The 20,914-nt window shown below is 45.6% G+C and overlaps 1 protein-coding gene across 3 annotated transcripts in view; it reads right to left on the reverse strand.

The window, feature by feature from the left end:
- The window catches only part of PALMD (palmdelphin), a 147,579-nt gene that overhangs the window by 93,416 nt on the left and 33,249 nt on the right, over nucleotides 1-20,914 (reverse strand). Inside the window, exons 1-2 of one of the 3 annotated variants that reach the window (XM_063939825.1) lie at nucleotides 8,832-8,850; nucleotides 8,582-8,627 (exon numbers count right to left, since the gene is read on the reverse strand). In XM_063939825.1, the coding sequence (XP_063795895.1) occupies nucleotides 8,582-8,626 (45 nt within the window). In that variant the 5' untranslated portion in view covers nucleotide 8,627; nucleotides 8,832-8,850. Of the gene's footprint in view, nucleotides 1-4,944; nucleotides 5,054-8,581; nucleotides 8,628-8,831; nucleotides 8,851-20,914 lie in introns of those variants that run through there. The other 2 variants (XM_063939824.1, XM_063939823.1) reach the window with 2 other exon arrangements.

Here is a 20,914-nt window from a genome sequence, read left to right on the forward strand (position 1 = left end):
CCATATGAAAAATCAGATAAGGGCTTTTACAAGACAAAGCCGCCAATTCTGACACACGCCTGGCCGAAGCCAAGGCCAATAACATGACCACTTTCCACGTGAGATATTTCAGATCTACAGTTTTAAGTGGTTCAAACCAATGTGATTTCAGGAAACTAAACACCACATTGAGATCCCAAGGTGCCACGGGAGGCACAAAAGGGGGCTAAATATGAAGCACTCCCTTTACAAAAGTCTGAACTTCAGGCAGTGAAGCCAGTTCTTTCTGGAAGAAAATCGACAGGGCCGAAATCTGGACCTTAATGGAACCCAATTTTAGGCCCATAGTCACTCCCGACTGTAGGAAGTGTAGAAAGCGACCCAGCTGAAATTCCTCTGTTGGGGCCTTCCTGGCCTCACACCACGCAACATATTTTCGCCAAATACGGTGATAATGGTTCACGGTTACTTCTTTTCTGGCTTTTATCAGCGTAGGAAAGACTTCCTCCGGAATGCCCTTTTCCTTTAGGATCCGGAATTCAACCGCCATGCCGTCAAACGCAGCCGCGGTAAGTCTTGGAACAGACAGGGCCCCTGCTGCAGCAGGTCCTGTCTGAGCGGTAGAGGCCATGGGTCCTCTGATATCATTTCTTGAAGTTCCGGGTACCAAGCCCTTCTTGGCCAATCCGGAACCACGAGTATCGTTCTTACTCCTCGCCTTCTTATTATTCTCAGTACCTTTGGTATGAGAGGCAGAGGAGGGAACACATAAACCGACTGGTACACCCACGGTGTCACTAGAGCGTCCACAGCTATCGCCTGAGGGTCCCTTGACCTGGCGCAATATCTCTTTAGCTTTTTGTTGAGGCGGGACGCCATCATGTCCACCTGTGGCCTTTCCCAACGGTTTACCAACAGTAGGAAGACTTCTGGATGAAGTCCCCACTCTCCCGGGTGTAGATCGTGTCTGCTGAGGAAGTCTGCTTCCCAGTTGTCCACTCCCGGAATGAACACTGCTGACAGTGCTAGTACGTGATTTTTCGCCCATCGGAGAATCCTTGTGGCTTCTGCCATTGCCATCCTGCTTCTTGTGCCGCCCTGTCGGTTCACATGGGCGACTGCCGTGATGTTGTCTGACTGGATCAGTACCGGCTGGTTTTGAAGCAGGGGTCTTGCCTGACTTAGGGCATTGTAAATGGCCCTCAGTTCCAGAATATTTATGTGTAGGGAAGTCTCCTGACTTGACCATAGTCCTTGGAAGTTTCTTCCCTGTGTGACTGCTCCCCAGCCTCGAAGGCTGGCATCCGTGGTCACCAGGACCCAGTCCTGTATGCCGAATCTGCGGCCCTCTAGAAGATGAGCACTCTGCAGCCACCACAGTAGAGACACCCTGGTCCTTGGAGACAGGGTTATCAGTTGATGCATCTGAAGATGCGATCCCGACCACTTGTCCAAGAGGTCCCACTGGAAGGTCCTCGCATGGAACCTGCCGAATGGAATATCATCATTTCTGCCATTACTTTGGTAAACACCCTCGGTGCTGTGGACAGTCCAAACGGCAGTGTCTGGAATTGGTAATGGCAATCCTGTACCACAAATCTGAGGTACTCCTGGTGAGGAGGGTAAATAGGGACATGCAGGTAAGCATCCTTGATGTCCAGGGATACCATGTAATCCCCCTCGTCCAGGCTTGCAATAACCACCCTGAGCGATTCCATCTTGAACTTGAATTTTGTTATGTAAGTGTTCAAGGATTTCAAATTTAAAATGGGTCTCACCGAACCGTCTGGTTTCGGTACCACAAACAGTGTGGAATAGTAGCCCCGGCCTTGTTGAAGTAGGGGTACCTTGACTATCACCTGCTGGGAATACAGCTTGTGAATGGCCTCTAGCACAGCCTCCCTTGCCCGATGGAGTCGTCGGTAAGGCTGATTTGAGGAAACGGCGGGGGGGAGGCGCCTCGAATTCCAGCTTGTACCCCTGAGATACTACTTGAAGGATCCAAGGATCTACCCGTGAGCGAGCCCACTGATCGCTGAAATTCTTGAGGCGGCCCCCCACCGTATCTGGCTCCGCCTGTGGAGCCCCACCGTCATGCGGCGGATTTGGAAGAAGCGGGGGAGGACTTTTGGTCCTGGGAACCTGCTGTGTGTTGCAGCTTTTTCCCCCTTCCTCTGCCTCTAGACAGAAAGGACCCGCCTTTTCCCCGCCTATTTTTCTGGGGTCGAAAGGACTGTACTTGGTAATACGGTGCTTTCTTAGGCTGTGAGGGGACATGGGGCAAAAATGCAGACTTCCCAGCTGTTGCTGTGGAAACAAGGTCTGAGAGACCGTCCCCGAATAACTCCTCACCCTTATAAGGCAAAACTTCCATGTGCCTTTTAGAATCTGCATCTCCTGTCCACTGCCGAGTCCATAAGCCTCTCCTAGCAGAAATGGACAAAGCACTTATTCTAGATGCCAGCCGGCAGATCTCCCTCTGTGCATCTCTCATGTATAAGACTGAGTCTTTTATATGCTCTATGGTTAGCAATATAGTGTCTCTGTCTAGGGTGTCAATATTTTCCGACAGGGAATCTGACCAAGCAGCAGCAGCACTGCACATCCAGGCTGAAGCAATAGCTGGTCTCAGTATAACACCAGTGTGTGTGTATATAGATTTTAGGATAGCCTCCTGCTTTCTATCAGCAGGTTCCTTTAGGGCGGCCGTATCCGGAGACGGTAGTGCAACCTTTTTAGACAAACGTGTGAGCGCTTTATCCACCCTAGGGGGAGTTTCCCAACGTGACCTATCCTCTGGCGAGAAAGGGAACGCCATTAGTAATTTTTTTGAAATCACCAATTTTTTATCGGGGAAAGCCCACGCTTCTTCACACACCTCATTCAATTCCTCAGATGGGGGAAAAACTATTAATAGCTTTTTCTCCCCAAACATAATACCCTTTTTTGAGGTACCTGGGTTTATATCAGCAAGGTGTAACACCTCTTTCATTGCCTCAATCATGCCACAAATGGCCCTAGTGGACATTAAATTTGACTCATCGTCGTCGACACTTGCATCAGTATCCGTGTCGACATCTGTGTCTGCCATCTGAGGTAGTGGTCGTTTTAGGGCCCCTGACGGCCTTTGAAACGTCTGGGCAGGCACGAGCTGAGAAGCCGGCTGTCCCGCATTTGGCATGTCGTCAAATTTTTTATGTAAGGAGTCGACACTTGCACGTAATTCCTTCCATAAATCCATCCACTCAGGTGTCTGCCCCGCAGGGGGTGACATCACATTTATAGGCATCTGCTCCGCCTCCACATAAGTCTCCTCATCAAACATGTCGACACAGCCGTACCGACACACCGCACACACACACACAGGGAATGCTCTTAAAGGAGACAGGACCCCACAAAAGCCCTTTGGGGAGACAGAGAGAGAGTATGCCAGCACACACCAGAGCGCTATAATAATACAGGGACTAACTGAATTATGACCCTTTATAGCTGCTTATTGTATTAAACTGCGCCCAAATTTAGTGCTCCCCTCTCTTTTTTACCCTTTCTGTAGTGTAGACTGCAGGGGAGAGTCAGGGAGCTTCCTTCCAGCGGAACTGTGAGGGAATAATGGCGCCAGTGTGCTGAGGGAGATGGCTCCGCCCCTTTTTCGGCTGCCTTTTCTCCCGCTTTTTTCTGTATTCTGGCAGGGGTAATTACCACATATATAGCCTCTGGGGCTATATATTGTGGTTATTTTGCCAGCCAAGGTGATATTATTGCTGCTCAGGGCGCCCCTCCCCAGCGCCCTGCACCCTCAGTGACCGGAGTGTGAAGTGTGTATGAGGAGCAATGGCGCACAGCTGCAGTGCTGTGCGCTACCTTGGTGAAGACTGAAGTCTTCTGCCGCCGATTTTCCGGACCATCTTCATGCTTCTGGCTCTGTAAGGGGGACGGCGGCGCGGCTCCGGGAACGAACACCAAGGACGAGTCCTGCGGTCGATCCCTCTGGAGCTAATGGTGTCCAGTAGCCTAAGAAGCCCAAGCTAGCTGCAAGCAGGTAGGTTCGCTTCTTCTCCCCTTAGTCCCTCGTTGCAGTGAGCCTGTTGCCAGCAGGTCTCACTGTAAAATAAAAAACCTAATTTAAACTTTCTTTCTAGGAGCTCAGGAGAGCTCCTAGTGTGCAACCAGCTCGGGCCGGGCACAGAAATCTAACTGAGGTCTGGAGGAGGGGCATAGGGGGAGGAGCCAGTGCACACCAGATAGTACCAAATCTTTCTTATAGAGTGCCCAGTCTCCTGCGGAGCCCGTCTATTCCCCATGGTCCTTACGGAGTCCCCAGCATCCACTAGGACGTCAGAGAAAAGTGGATGTTATTACAAAATAATAAGACAGACAGGCACATTTGGGAGCCAACACAATACTTATTTAAAACAAGCCTGGCTTATGGGGGAGCACGTTGATGAAATGAGGGACGGGTTGAGCCACAAATAGAAATAGTTGGAAGGTTTGTTACAAATAGGGTGGATTTTCCCTTTAGCACATGGGTCACATGTAAACAACATTATTCTAGCAGAGAAAAGTTTAAATATGTGCCGTTTTCTCATTTATACACTGTATAGAACATCTTGAGGGGGATTAGATGGATCTAAAGCTCCCACAATTTAATTAGAGCAAGCAGAGACTTGAATAAATAGCTCAGCGTCAGGGATTTTAAATGTACTTTACTCTTCAGTCACTGCTTAACGTATTAGAAGTGCACTCAAATACTGTATAAATGAATGGCTTCTTACAGGAGGATCCAATCAGGATGCCAGTGTTCGAAATACCGGCGCCGAAACACCACCACATGGGTAAAATCCCGACAACACTTGGAATACCAACGCCGGTATCCCCATCATAAATAAGACGGGGGCTCTCAGATTATAGCCGAGGGGTTTGGACCTCAGGTTTAGGCTGCTGGAAAGGAGGAGAGGGTAAACTTACTGTAATTACCCGACTTCTGTCAGGTTTCAGTGCATCGGGATGCCGGTGGAGGTCATATGACCGACGGCATCCCATCCACCGGCATTTGGTATGTATTCCGTTACACATACCGCCCAACATGACACTCTCCAGGTGGACAAAATCTTCTGCTTCTGGACTTTTCTCTTAATTTATGATTGCCGGCACCCGTGTTGAACAGGTTAATTAATAAGAAAGGTGTTTCAGCACAGTTGATGGCAAGGGAAGTCCAGGAGCAGAGCATTCTGTCCCTCCTGGAGAGTGTCATGTTGGGAGGTATGCCTTACAGCACAGGTTCTCAAACTCGGTCCTCAGGACCCCACACAGTGCATGTTTTGCAGGTCTCCTCACAAAATCGCAAGTGAAATAATTAGCTCTACCTGTGGACCTTTTAAAATGTCTCAGTGAGTAATTAATACACCTGTGCACTTGCTGGGTTACCTGCAAAACATGCACTGTGTGGGGTCCTGAGGACCGAGTTTGAGAACCTCTGCCTTACAGCATAGGTCTGCAAACTCGGTCATCATTAACCCACACAGTGCATGTTTTGCAGGTCTCCTCACAGAATCACAAGTTAAATAATTAACTCCACCTGCGGACCTTTTAAAATGTGTCTGTGAGTAATTAATACACCTGTGCACCTGCTGGGTTACCTGCAAAACATGCACTGTGTGGCGTAATGAGGACCGAGTTTGCAGACCTATGCCTTACAGGATTTTTCGCACCATTGCATTCTAATATATTTGTGCCAGGTTTCAAATTTTGCATGCCGTCAAAAACATTGCTCAGGTGTTAACGTGCTCCTAGAGCAAGACTGTATTGGTAACAATCCAACATATATAAAATAAGAATAGCGCAAAGAAAAAGCCATGTTTTATAGCATTGTATATCATTACAAAAATTATTTACAAGTGTACACATGGAAGGAATCGTTAACCAAAATTCCTAAATCTTCCTCACTCCACCCTTATAAAGCTCATTATCTCCTGAAACATAAACATTCATGATGTGCCAATGAGCATTTGTATAAGCTATAGCCAAATTCACAGCAGCAATGTATCCTGTAGATCAGGGGCCCTCAACCCCCAAGTTTCCCCCAAAGGGCATGAGGATTTAAATCAGGTGGGACAATTACTGACCCAGAAATATAGCTAACCTCACTAGTGCATAACTAAAGAAATCCTTATGACCTGTATTTGTGGAGGACTGGAGTTGAGAACCACTGCTCAGTCCTAACGGAGTAATAACAGTCCAGGTTTTAAAGATATCCATAAGTCAGCACAGATGGTTAAATCATATAGACTGAGGTACTAATTAAGTCACCTGTGGCCAAGCATGGATATACTTAAAACCTGGACCGGCAATGCTCCTTGAAGACCAAGTTTGGGAACCACTGCTCTAGATCAGTGGTTCTCAAGCTCGGTCCTTAGGAGACCACACAGTGCATGTTTTGCAGGTCACCTAGTAGGAACACAGGTGTATTCATTACTCACTGACACATTTCAAAACATCCACAGGTGGAGCTAATTATTTAACTTGCCATTCTGTGAAGAGGACTGGAAAACATGAACTGTTTGGGGTCTTGAGGACAGAGTTTGAGAACCTGTGCTCTAGATCAGGGGTAGCCAACCATGGTCCTCGAGAGCTACCAACAGTTCATGTTTTCCAGCTCACCTACCAAGTGCACAGGTGCAGTCATTACTCACTGACACATTTTAAAAATCCACAGGTGGAGCTAATTACTTCACTTGTGATTGTGGGGCAGATTTATTAAGCTTGGTGAAGTGATAAAGTGGAAGGTGATAATGGACCAGCCAATCAGATCCTAACTGCCATGGCACAGGCTGGGTTTGAAAAATGACAGTTAGGAGCTGACTGGCTGGTCCTTTATCACCTTCCACTTTATCACTTCACCAGGCTTAATAAATCTGCCCCCTCTGTGAGGAGACCTGTAAAACGTTAACTGTTGGTACCCCTGCTCTATATCAGGGAGTTCTCAACTCCTCTACCTGCTTCCACAGACAGAAACCCTCAAAACATGAATGGTTGTGAGGACTTGAGGGTTGAGGACCCCTGATGTGGCTGACACCTATTGTATGCACTTATCAGGAAGTAATGGGCCCTACACACCTGCCAATTTGTCGCTGAGGTGCCTGACGGCCGATGGACGACCCGGCAACCTGGGGGTCCCCATAGCCCTGCATGCTAATATGGACAATATTGTCCATATTGGCTTGCAGGCATAAACGACCCGGCACCAACGATGAACAGCCGCGGGGCTGCGCGTCATTCATCGTTGGTGACTACACACTGAGCGATATGAACAATTTCTCGTTCATTACTGAACGAGATTGTTCATATCGGCCGCACACATCGGCAAGTGTGTAGGGCCTATTAGTCTAATTCTGTGAAGTGATCCTTGTGCGTATGTGCAATACATACAACTAAGAATTCACTTTAATGTGGTTAACCGAAGCAGTCGTCTCAGGCCGCAGGTTTGTGGGGCTTGAGAATAATATTTGAAAAAAATAAATCTTGATGCAAAAGTCTGTTTTTTTTATCTTATCATTAGATCTGATAATTATTAAAGTGAAAAGATTTTTTGTAGTGAGCTAGTGCAGTTGTGTTTTGTTAACTCATGCAAGAAATGAGAACCCTGCCATAGTTAGGCATAACCAGAATAAACCTATTCCGTTTATTGGGATTACACAAGAGGGTCAGGTCATTTTATATCAGACATATTTAATCTGATCAGCTCAAAGCTCTAAGCAGATAGGACCAAGACTGAGACCATAATAGAACAGCGGCACACTACAGTATACGTTATATGCTGATATTCCATGTATAACGCTCTAATATTTTGGGATCCGGTCTCTAGATCGACAAGACTTAGGTCGACCACTATTGGTCGACATGAAAAAAGGTCAACATGAGTTTTTCAATTTTTTTTTATATTTTGAACTTTTTCATACTTTACGATCCACGTGGACTACAATTGGGAATGGTAACCTGTGCCGAGCACAGCGAGGTACCTTGACGGAAGCTTGGCAAGCAAAGCGAGCCATGTGAGGGGACACAGTGCACTAATTGGGGTTCACCATCACTCTACGAAGAAAACAACACCAAAAATACATTTTAAAAAACTCATGTCGACCTAGTACATGTCGACCTAGAGTCTCTGTCGACCTAGAAACCATGTCTATCTACTTACTGTTGACAAATAGTGGTCGACCTAAGTGTATTCTATCTAACATACCACACCCAATATTTTATAAATGGATTTGTTCACCAAATGGACTTTTATTGTAACCATCCATATCATTGGTGCATCCTAATGCGGGGTCAGCAGCGTGACCCAGTGCCCTTGAAGTGACCACATACCACAGTCTGCTATATGCCTCTTGCGCGGCTCTCAAGTACATATCTGGCTTATAGCTATATCTCCCTGAACACTTCACACTTACACAGATAATTCTACACATATCAAAGTATCACAATTAATAGCAACTTGATTTTGTGCCCTCATCTCATCAGAACTTGCTACAAACACCACATGTGCTTTCCATCCATCTCATACAGAATTCTGAGAGCTGTCACACAGCAAGACAAGAGAACTTACAGTTATAGCCAGGAGCCTTTCTTTCAGCAACTCCGCTTCTTCCATCCTGCAAAGTTACACAGAAAACATTCAGGGTTGTGCGAGCTAAAGAGAAACTACAGAACAGCTGAAGGAAAAAGAGCAGCTGGAGCTTTGAGAGTGATCCTAATGTGGAGCAGAGAAGAGTTTCTTAATGGGTTGAAGCAAGTCTGAATGGATCAGCCCAGACAAGCTCATGTGAGGAGGGTGTGTTCTACAGACAGGCACTTACACTGCTAGTGGCACTGCTGACAGCCTGTACAGTGACACACGCACATACTGTATGCTCTATCGTATAATAGGCTGCCAGATCTGTGTCGCTAAGTACACAAATACTGTATTGTATTGTCTGCGCGTTTTTATGTTACGTCACACAGATGCCGATATATAACATTACACACTACTTCCTGTGTTTGCTTAGCTCTTTACAACCATGGATTACAATTTGTGATCTTTATTTATTTTGCTGAATTATATGTCTAAATAGAGAAGTGAGAAAGCTGCCTGGCTGCATTTCACACTGCCAAATACAAACCACTAATAAGACATAATAAAAGTTTTTGTTTGTTTAAAAAAGTGAAATAAACTTTTTTTTGTTTAAATATCACACTCCTACATATTTACGTCAAGTGAGTACAGCCCCATATACACGGGGGAGATGTGTGCTGAGCGATCTAGCACAGACTGCTCAGCATACATCTCTCCCCTCGCTCAGCACAGCGCGATGTGTGCTGAGCGAGGGGGGTGGGTGCTCATTTCACCCAGCGGTGAAATGAGCAATCTCACTAGATTTGGCATGCATGCATGCCAAATCTAGAGCCGGCGATAGCACCACGCGGCCCGTGCTTAATTTCCAAGCAATCTAGCCAGATTATTTAAGGGGGGTACTCACGGAGCGATCGCTGCTTAAAATCTAAGCAATCTGACTAGATTGCTTAGATTTTAAGCAGTGATCTCTCCGTGTGTACCCCTCACAGCGATAGCGATGCGCAGCCCCGCGCATCGCTATCGCTGGCGCTAGATTGGCCTGCATGCAGTCCAATCTAGCGAGTCACTCACTTCACCCGCTGGGTGAAATGAGCGCCCCTGCTCCCCCCGCACGCTCAGCACACATCTCTCCCCACATCTGCCAGTGAGTACTGGCCATTAGACTTTAAGCACAGATCTCTCCGTGTGTACCCCCTTACATCTTTTAGCTGTCTGTGTATTAATAATTGTGTCACTCTGTACTAAGTGTAACTTTCAGGAACAGCGTTAGTGAAAACTGCAGTCTCTGTGAGTTGTTTACTTCCCTGGCATTTTGAAGGAGCTTGTGTAAGGTGCATACACACGGTGAGATAAATCTGTAAGACTTCGGACACTGACTTGCAGCAGGGATGTGCGGTGAGCTAAATGGCTCAGGAGGCACTGGCTTGCACCAGAGCTAGATTTACACGCAATATATGAGCCAAAGGGTACATCTGGGCATTATACGCAGGTGTAGCAGTATAAACTCCTGGAAATTTGGTAAGTTTTGATCAGAGGTGTGTGGAAAAGAAGGACAGGTGAGGCACTGCCTCACCTGCCATAGACTTTTTACTCCAGAGATTTGACTATAAAATGATTAGAATAATGCAAAGAAGATTTTTCAAACATATTCTTCGTATTTTTCATATACTTTATTCAGTCAAAACTCTGGCACAAATGTTAGCATGACAGGAAAGGCTCTGCCTCACCCCACCGTACGTCACTGACTTGCAGCACTGCTGATACTGGAACCAAGACCGTCTTAACAGCAGTGTAGGCCCCTGGGCACAGCAATGCACTGGGGCCCCTACCCATCCTCCAGTGGTAGGGGTTGGGGGGTGCTATCAGTGGCAGCTTTGATGTCCCGCAGGTGGTAGGAGGTGTTCTATATTCTGCTCAGCATGTAGGACCTGGAGCAGTTTTTTTTGCTAATTACTCCTTTACTGCACAGATGGGGCAATAGGGAGAACAATAAACTGTAGAAGGGGGCATTGTGCTGAATGCAGGGGCCCTGGTACATGGCTTGCAGGGTGGTGGGGGTGTTTAATATGTAGGGTGGGGTGGATAGTGGAGTGGGCTTAATTTTCATAATTTTCTGGTGGGAGGGCAGCTTGTTTGACTGCAGATATCTCAAGTTCCTGGAAATAGATTTCTTAGCTTTGAATTGAATAAAAAAAACTAGAGAGTCCCACCTTTCAGAAGTTATTGGGGACTTGGGGATCAGAGTTCAGGAGCCAGAGCAATCCACAGATGAAAATATAAAACTGCATACCAGGCGTGTGGAGCTGGAGAAGGGACTAGCTGCTGGAAGGCTGATATCTCTGGTTCTGAGCATAGTAGAGACAAGCTGCCAGTGTCCACTGAAAGGGGAGGGTTCCAGATTTTGGAGTATACCCTCAGTAAAACTCTAAGTCAGACAGAACCTGAGATATCTGGCTGGAAAGAGCAATTAACAGGCTTGAATGAGGACCCCTGCTTTGACGTCTAATATCTCCAGTCCCAAGGGCCGATTTTCAAAAATCTGGTACTCCTGGTAAGAGGGGGGCCTCAGCTATCATCCTAGGGCCCTTATACTCCTGGGGCCCTTGGGCAAGTGCCCATTGAGCCCATACGAAAAGACTGCCCTGACTGGAACTAGGAACTGGTAAGATACAAGTTGTACTGACAATGAGCATGTGTAAGTGAGGCCGGGGTTTAAATAGGGTACTCTGATCAGTCTTTGGTGCCTCTGGTGAGGTGGATTCTTGCCCCTCTGTCATTGTTGGCACTCATGCACTGCATAACCCAGCAAAAAGGCTCAAATAACGAGAAGCTAACCACACTCAATGTGGTCTATTCATGAAGCAGTGAAAAGGGATGCCGGCTGTTAATATCCCGACAGCAACATCCCGCCTGGCAGAATGCCGGCAGTGGGGCGAGCCCTAAGAGTGCCGGCAGCAGGCTCGGTGGACACGCACGTGTGGGAATAGTCCTGCTGCGCCGGGATTTCGCCCGGCGGTATTGTCGGCTGTCGGGATTCCAGCGTTGGTATCCTGACCTCCGGGATCCCGACAGCCAGCAAATGAAAAGAATCCTTCTTTGAATGTATATTTTGGAGAAATGCAAATTTATAACATTTTATTACTACACAGTCAACTTTTAAATGATGATTTGAAGCTCTAGGGTTCACGTTTATACGTTGTTAATTTGATTTTCAGATACTTATGAAAGAAAAGTGAATTCAAAACAGAATTAATACTTCATTATATTCCTATTCCTACTATTGCATTCTGTTGTGTTAAAAGTTTAAAAGACTTCAAGATTTCTTTTGTGATGACATGTGCTACCACTGCAATACTCTGCAATGCACTAACAACAACGTATCACTAAAACATGTCTGAAGTAAGTTTCTTTTCATGTGTTTTTATTCCATGTCTCCAGCACACAGGTGGCATTGGGGGATATTCAATTGTTTGAAAAGTCGGTTGGGTGTCTGTTTTTTCCCCTGTCTATTAGATAGGAAAAAACAGACGCCCAACTGACTTTCCAAACAATTGAATGGGAAGCTCCACCTAATCTTTCTCTTAGAGCAGAGTTTCCCAAACGATGCCATTACAGTCCAGATTTTAAGAATATTCATGCTTGAGTGCAGGTGATTTACTTAGTACTTTAGTCAATTGAATGTAACTGTCTGTACTCAAACTTGTATAAAACCTGTACTAGCAGAATTTTGGAAACTCTGCTTTATACCACTTTTCCACAAAAACCCAGGTCCAACCCAGGATTCCGGACATGGGTGGTCATTCCGAGTTGTTCGCTCGTTGCCGATTTTCGCTATGCTGCGATTTGTTGCTAAATGCGCATGCGCATGGTACGCAGCGTACATGCGCTAAGTTATTTAACTAAAAACTTAGCAGTTTTGCTGTTGTTTGTGTGGCGCTTTTCAGTCGCACTGCTGATCGGTAAATGATTGACAGGAAAGGGGCGTTTCTGGGTGGTAACTGAACGTTTTCCGGGAGTGTGCTAAAAAACGCAGGCGTGTCAGGGAAAAACGCAGGAGTGTCTGGAGAAACGGGAGAGTGGCTGGCCGAACGCAGGGCGCGTTTGTGACGTCAAACCAGGAACTAAACTGACTGAGGTGATTGCAATCTAGGAGTAGCTCTGGAGCTACTCAGAAACTGCAAAGAATTATTTAGTAGCAGAACTGCTAATCTTTCGTTCGCTATTCTGCTAAGCTAAGATACACTCCCAGAGGGCGACGGCCTAGCGTGTGCAATGCTGCTAAAAGCAGCTAGCGTGCGAACAACTCGGAATGAGGGCCATAGTTACAACCCTGGTCATATCCGGTTCAGATCTCGTTTACACTGCACCTTGGACCTAGGTTATTCCCAGATCAGTCTGAGGCACCTGAAGCATAATCCCAGATAAGTGCCAGCATCGGGGGAAAAGTATGCCCGCATTGGGGATCGCCCCCGGCAATCCTATTAGCAGTGCTAAAGTACCGCTGCTATTTGGATACCGCTCTGAATATGAAGTTTGTAATTATTATACCAGAACATTTTAAATTATGATAAACATCATTGTGAATTGTGACTGTTATAGTTTCAGGTTTTGTTTTTCACTGATAAATATGTGTTTTTACATGACTGTATATGTAATAATGTGTACATAATATCAGAAAAGGTCGACAAAAACTGACTAAGAGGTAGTCTTTAGTTTTATTTATCAACTGTGTTTTATTGAAATATGTTATTAAAAAGCTAGAACAGATAATTATCTCACTTGTGACATGGTACATTTCATGTGAGTCATTTTGATTGTATGCTGTTATACATAAATGCTGTTGCTATGGGAACGATATGGGCTTTTTATCCCTGCTAGTACAGTTTGTATAGAATATTTATTGTCTTGCATTAAGAGCAAAGCTTAAGGACAAAGAACAATATACAGAGGAATGTGTTGACAAATGCAAAGCTGATTTATTCTCTCAAGAAAAATCATAAAATATTATACAGAAGAGTACTGTACATCTCGGGGGTCATTCAGACCCGATCGCTGCTGTGTGTTTTCGCTCAGCAGCGTTCGGGTCTAAACTGCGCCGGCGCCGCCGACGGCTGTATTTAGCTACCGATCGCCTCTGCCTGATTGACAGCAAGAGGTGGTCGCTGGGCGGGAGGGGGCGGGCCGGCGACGTTTAGCCGACGTTTAGGAAGCACAGTATGGGCAACGCAGGCGTGCCTGAACCGTGCGGGTCACACGCAGCCGCTGCGACCCAGGCAGCGCGAGTAGCTCCCTGCCAGCGCGCAGGAGCTGCGCTAGCTGGGAGCTACTCTTCAAGTACAAAAGCATCGCCGCTGTGCAATGCTTTTGTACTTGTGCGACGGGGCAGGGACTGACATGCAGGGTGGGCTAGCCCTGTGCTGGGCGCCCCCCGCATGTCAGTATGGCAGATCATAGATGTGCTAAATTTAGTGCATCTAAGATCAACTCTGAATAACCCCCTATGTGTCCCAGACGGGACGCTGACACAGTTGTATGAAAGAAATGCAGACCATTTACTTCCACAGCATAGTAAACAGACTTTTTCACAGCAAGTTCAACGGGAACCTTAATTAGGCACCAGTTCACAAACAGCATGTACACAATCTCAGGCTCCCTGTCTCTGCCCCACTGGCCCGCACTCTATCGCCTGGCCACTTGTTGGCATCAAGAGCCCTGAGCTCTTGCCCTAATGAGCTTTATAAAAGTGTGGCATAGGTGTGCATGATTGCTGGGAGCACTTGCCCCAATACCTGGATCGGACCTGCATGGATGGGATCTCATGTATGAAATTGCAGGGTATTTCTGTGTATCCATAGCAATACCATAATATAATTTCCAACTGCCAGATAATCTTTGACACAAAATTAAAGAGACAACCTTCTGTGTCCCAACACCTCCTGGGCTTCCTCTTGGTCCAGCCCTAAACCCAGGTCGCTTTAGCCCGGGGCACCCGAATGTTGTGTCCTGTCCTGCAAACACCCGGGGTGGCATCCGGACTGGACTGCCACAATATGTATATTTTCTTATTATTATTATTATTATTATTATTATTATTATCATTATTGTTATTTTATTTTAACCATAAGCACACTTTGTCCTCAGCGAAGCAATGCACTTTGACCTCTACACACCCATTCATGGGAACCAGTGAAAAGTATATATCTTCCTTCTACATGCTTCCATACAGTGAATGGCTGTCAGCACTATGCTTGATGGATAGCACCAGCCATCCACCAATCAGCATGCTGACAGCTGTTCGCTGTATGGGAGGTAGGTATACAATGCTGCCTCACCACTGTGATTGTGTGACCACCACCGGCCCCTGCTCGAAGGCCCCTAAAATTTAAAATTGTGGGGGCCTGGGTAGCTGCCCTGGGTGCACATACATTAAGATGGCCCTGGGTATGATGTATAGATATGGATGAATATACTTGGAGCTCATAACCACCTGGGTCATTTGTATGTAGTTAGAAAGTCTTTATTGATCCTCTGTGACTGATGGGTAACTGGCTGCCCTCAGAGGGGTTCAATGTAGCCCTAGTGATCATAGTGATCAGGGCAGTTTGTCATCTCCTCACTAGTAATTCCAGATTCACAGATTAAGCACGCACCATGTATACAGTCTATGTGGCAGGTTAGTCTAACTGGAAAATTATGCTTTTTTTGTCAATTTGATTAGCCAGTAGTAAGTTACCCTACTGCTTGGGCGACATGAGCTGGTCATTTTGGAGAAAGGCTGATTTATCCCTCTAATCTTTCAAACTGACATAGACAAATATTGTATTTACTGTATAACTAAACTGACCCTGTAGTTCTGGCCAAACCTATAGGTTTTTCACATCCAATGAGAGTTCCATACTTAAATGATACTCAGTTCTTTTAAGATATTAGACCAAGACTTATCCATGTGTCACACATATCTGGAAAATTATCTGTGTCTTCTGTGTAGCCGTATGTGTTGCTCTATTAACACTACTTCTTATATTCTTATTTGTTTTTTGCATAGACCGACCGAGCCTCATAACGCTATACGGCGTGAGATCCTGGCGTGACTGAGACATTCCGAGCAGTGTACTGTAGCTTAGCAACTTTTTCTTTAAATTCTGCATCTTATTCACATCGCAGATGCAGCGAAACACCACTCACAGTGTAGTACAGATGCTGGTAATACAGTCGCAGATGAAGCAAAATGGAACTTGGCGTGACGAAAAGCCTCAACCGCTGCATCATAGCACTACGTGCACAGATTCAGGCTCACACACTGATATACAGATGTTTCACATGCAATTGATCAGGGTAAGCCAGCAATGAAGTTTTGTCACTCCCAGTGTTTTATTTGTGCAAAAAAGATGCACATTTTGACTGAAAAAGATGCCTGGTGTAGACGAGTCGCACAGGACCTGGCGTTCCGAGAGGGACTGTTTAAGAGCATACATTTGTAGATCATAAGTTTATGGAAACATACAGCCTTACTATAAGTAAAATACAATAAATTTGTTACCACTCTCAGTGGGATGATATGTATGCTGACCATGCTTGTAGGATTGGCATAGACCCAGAGCAGAGGCACAGAATTTAACGTATTGGTGGCCTTCACCAGGGACACCTGTATGGGAGTTTGGGCATTGCTGTGCCCAATATGGGAATGCCTGCTGCTAGTGAAGAGAGCAGGAACCCGCTGCACAGCTGTCAGGGGAGAGGAGACGTGGGCAGCCCTTCAGTAGCTGCCAGCAGAAGGGGAGCAGATTACTGCTGCAGGTGCTAGACAGCAGAATATTGGCACCCACCCGCAACATACCCACAGATGCCTGGGAACCAGTGCTGTCGGGTCTGATTAGAAGTCAGACTCTGGCGCACTGTGAGAACAGTGAAATATACCTTTCTTAATTTCATTACAATACAGTATGTATTAATCTATTAAAGTACCAGAAAACATAGTAAGGAACTGTGGCCTGATTCAGAGGTGAATGCTATTTAGATTCGGTGGCAAATGACCGATGGTTAATGTTCTGCACATGCGTCTGAGACACACTATGCATGAAAACTGGTTGTTGTGCAATGGTGGTCACAGTGCAGCTCTAGATGCAGGTTGATTGACAGGCTGTAGGCCTTTGGGGCCAGTGATGGGGAGTGGTGGAGAAAGCGGTGTTGCTGCAGTTACAGATCTTCCACTGTAGACTCTCTGGCCTCAGCAGCTTAGTTATCATGGTCATGTCTGATAATCCGCGCAATGTTCCCGATGTTTATGCAATGCGGTTTCTTTGTGCAGGCAATGGAATTGAGAAGCCAGCAGTGAGCGTCTGTACAGAGGACAAGATTTTGTGAAGACAAGGAGAAGTGTGGATAAAGAGTCTGAGGTTCAGGGGTCTATTTACTAAGCCTTGGATGGAGATAAAGTCAGCAGAGATAAAGTACCAGCCAATCGGCTCCTAACTGCCATGTCACAGGCTGTGTTTGAAAAATGATAGTTAGGAGTCAATTGGCTGGTACTTTATCTCCAACAACTTTATCTCCATCCAAGTTTTAGTAAATAGACCCCTCAGTCTCTTCAAAAGGTAAAAGTTATGTGCATCTGCCTATTAATGAATTCTAAAGGTTTGCTGCCATATGGCTGAGCTAGTCAAACATAATGCACACTTCTGACAAACAATGTTGTGAATTCGCTGTAGCCAGGGCCGTTTCTTGGGGCAGGCGAGCAGTGCAACCGCACTGGGCGCCCGCCGCGGCACTAACTGTGGCTCCCTGCTTCCCCCTCCTATTTCTCCCCGAGTAACCCGCTCGGGGGGCGGAGTTTCACGGAATGACGCGGTTGCGTCGTTACGTCACGACGCAACCCCGTCACTCCGCGAAACTCCCCCCCCCCGGGCGGAGTACAGAGGGGGATCCAAGTTAGGAAGAGGGAAAGGCCGGCGCGAGGTTCAACTGGTGAGGCGGGCCGAAGAGCGGTAATCGCCTCTGTAAGTATTCTCTCTCTCTCTCAGTGTAAAATGGGGACACTTACCGTAATGTGTGAAATGGGGACTCTTGCCTGCCGTAGTGTGGGGATTTAATGTATCAAGGGCATTGCGGTGTGTGGCATAATATGGTGCAGGGGGCATTACTGTGTGGGGCTTAATACGGTAGAATTTTTTTTTCCTGGGGTGGTCGTGATCTGTTGGAGCAGGGTCAAAAACTGGATTGTGAGGTAGTCTTTTCAGACGAGGCCATGCCCATTTAGATGAGGCCACACCCATTTAGATGAGGCCACGCCCCCTTGCCTGGTGCGCACGCAAGGTTTTTTTTTATATAGGTGTGGGGGGGGCACATTTTTTTATGTCAGGGGGGGCGCATTTTTAAATCTCGCACTGGGAGCCAAATTGGCTAGAAACAGCCCTGGCTGTAGCCCCTGCTTATCTGTCAGGGAAGCGCCGGGCTACAAGCACACAAAAGGCCTACAGACGCATAGGCCACAAACAATTAGTTCTGATATTGAAAGGGTTAAATTCCAAACATGGGGGTTTTGTCAAGGAGCAGTTTACTGGAAGGATACAAATGTGTGTTGTAGCTGTACAGCTATGATGCCGCAGCTTCTATCAGGAGAGGACTTAAGGTGTGTACACACGGTGAGATCCTTGCTATGTTCGATTTTTACTTGCGATTTCCCTTGAACTCCCCGGAGCCCAGATAGGACAGATTTTGACTAACTTTTCTTGAGATATGGACTATGTGTGCTTACGATTTTGGCTTATGTGAGATTTTGGCTTATGTGAGATGTCATTGACATGTGAGATGAACTAGATAGTACACCGATCTAGCAAGGATTGACTTGCCTGCACAGTCTATCTTTTCTTGCGATGCCGACCTGGCGGGGCCGCGCATCGGGATCGCAAGGTGACTTTCACCTTGCGATTTGCACTAACTTTTCTTGCGATTTTGACTATATAGTCAAAATCTCAAGAAAAAATCTCACCGTGTGTACACACCTTTACTCTGGATATTGCTTAATTCAGAAGGTGATATCTGAACTTTGTTTTTATCATTTTTATTTTTTTTAAATTGTCTGTAATCCATGTACATTTATTAATCTTAATAATCTTTGTAATTCTTTTTTTTTTTTGTACCTATAAGCTTTGAAGTTATTTTTCAAATTAAAGCTTAATTACTAGTTCTGATATGCTGTGTTCTTAGACCTGCAGCCTTGTGGGCGCATGATACTAATTTTTAAAGTTTATACTGTGAGCGGAATTGAAGGGTCGATGTGGGATGAGTTCCCTACTCGAATAGTCCCTTGATGGTGGCTGAAGGGTATATTTTATTGCTAGGATAATTTACTAAACACCAACATCACAACCACCCAACTTGGATGGAGTTCTGAATGTGTTCGTGATCGTGACACTCAGGAAAGGCTGCACCCAAAGGTGCAGCACTGATTCCTTTTGCGTCCACCTCTCAAGCAGGCGCTTGTACCATGACTGGAGTAGGTATATTACGTATACACTAATTTCTCCCCAAAATTTAGCTTTTTTGATGATGGTTACATATTGGGCAGCAACTGCATAGTAGCTGCAGGAAAATTATAGAATTACTCACAATAACATTTCATAGCTTTCACCTCTACAGAACACTAATTCAAACTTCCACAGATATTTCAGGTGTTTTGAATAGAACTTGGTGGTATTGCTGTTCCTGTCTATGAAAAACACATAGAGAACATAGACAGAACTGAGAGTGTACAGAGGAAGAAACATCTGGCTGTTGGGTATATTTATCATCTCTATATCTACAATGTATATATCATCCTAAATATGAACATGGGCCATACTTACCTACTTTTGAAAAAGCATTTCAGGGAGATTGTAAAAGAAAAACATATGAGTGTGACCTTAAAGTGGATGTTTACTGCTACATCTGAGAGGCATGTCAAAATTGAATTACATACAAATGTAAACGAGCCTCAAAGCATATATTTGCTATTAATAACCTTATTTGAAAATGCACGTAGCCACAGGAATCATTGTGCCTTCTAATCAATGCAGAGAAAGGGTAATGATGATCCCATTTATATGTACAAATCTTTTTTTTTTTATATATATATATAACCGCTATACTGGTAAGGTGCAATCAGGGAGATTGCTACACTCTTCAGGGAGTCAGGGAGATTGCTACTATTTCAGGGATCTCCCTGACATTCAGGGAGAGTTGACAAGTATGTCATGGTTCTAATTCTGAGCCAGATGCAAGTGAAAATGCACATGAATCTCGCAGATATCTGCAAACTGCACATCATGGGCGATCTCAGAGACTTCTGAGCATCTGAGGCTCCAGAGATGTAAACTAGGCTATTGGGGTCTATTTACTAAGCCTTGGATGGAAATAAAGTGGACGGAGATAAAGTACCAACCAATCAGCTCCTATCTGCCATGTTACAGACTGTGTTTGAAAAATGACAGTTAGGAGCTGGTTGGTTGGTACTTTATCTCCACCCACTTTATCTTTCTCCAAGGCTTAGTAAATATACCCCTTAGTTACCACCCTTCATATAAGGAGTGGTTCTATAATGACAAGCAGTGGCAGTGGTATTGGGTGCAATGACTTGAAATGCAAGTGCTAAACATTGTTAAAAATATATTTAAAAATGGGATGTAGTCACATTACCGGCAGTCGGGATCCGGGCGGTCAGTATACCGATGCCGGGATCCCGACCACTTGAAATGCCGACTGTCGGAATGCCGACACACAGGGACTATTCCCACTCATGGGTGTCCACGACACCCATAGAGTGGGAATAGAACCTATGGCAAGCACAGCGAGCCACCAAGAATGCAGCATTGCGAGCTCAGCGAACCCACAAGGGGCTGCGTTGCACTTGCCCCCCTGCCAGGATTCTAGCGGCCTGGACTGCGGCATCGGGATGCTGACTGCTGGGATCCTGGCCACATGTCACACGGTCCAAACACAAAAAAATAACATAGCTGGAACTGTTTAGCCAATGGTAAAGTTGTAATGAGGCCCTCAAGGTTTGACACTTACATCTGCTCATTTCCAAAGCAGTACTCAACACTGCAGAGTGATAAGTGGATTCACAAAGATCCTGGACTATGTATATACCATTCATCCTTGTTAGTTGTCATTCATAATGAAGGGGTCATTACAGTCACCTCTAAGTGTTGCTGAGCCATATAGCAGTCACATGAGCTGGTACGACTACACAGTATTTACAGCTTAGTGTACGACTATAATTTAATAATTTAACTTTATGTTTCTATGTAACTTCAGCATAACCATGTAGTATCCAACTTAAAATTAACT

The sequence above is a fragment of the Pseudophryne corroboree genome, chromosome 9 (genome assembly GCF_028390025.1).
Source record: "Pseudophryne corroboree isolate aPseCor3 chromosome 9, aPseCor3.hap2, whole genome shotgun sequence".
NCBI classification, from domain to species: domain Eukaryota; kingdom Metazoa; phylum Chordata; class Amphibia; order Anura; family Myobatrachidae; genus Pseudophryne; species Pseudophryne corroboree.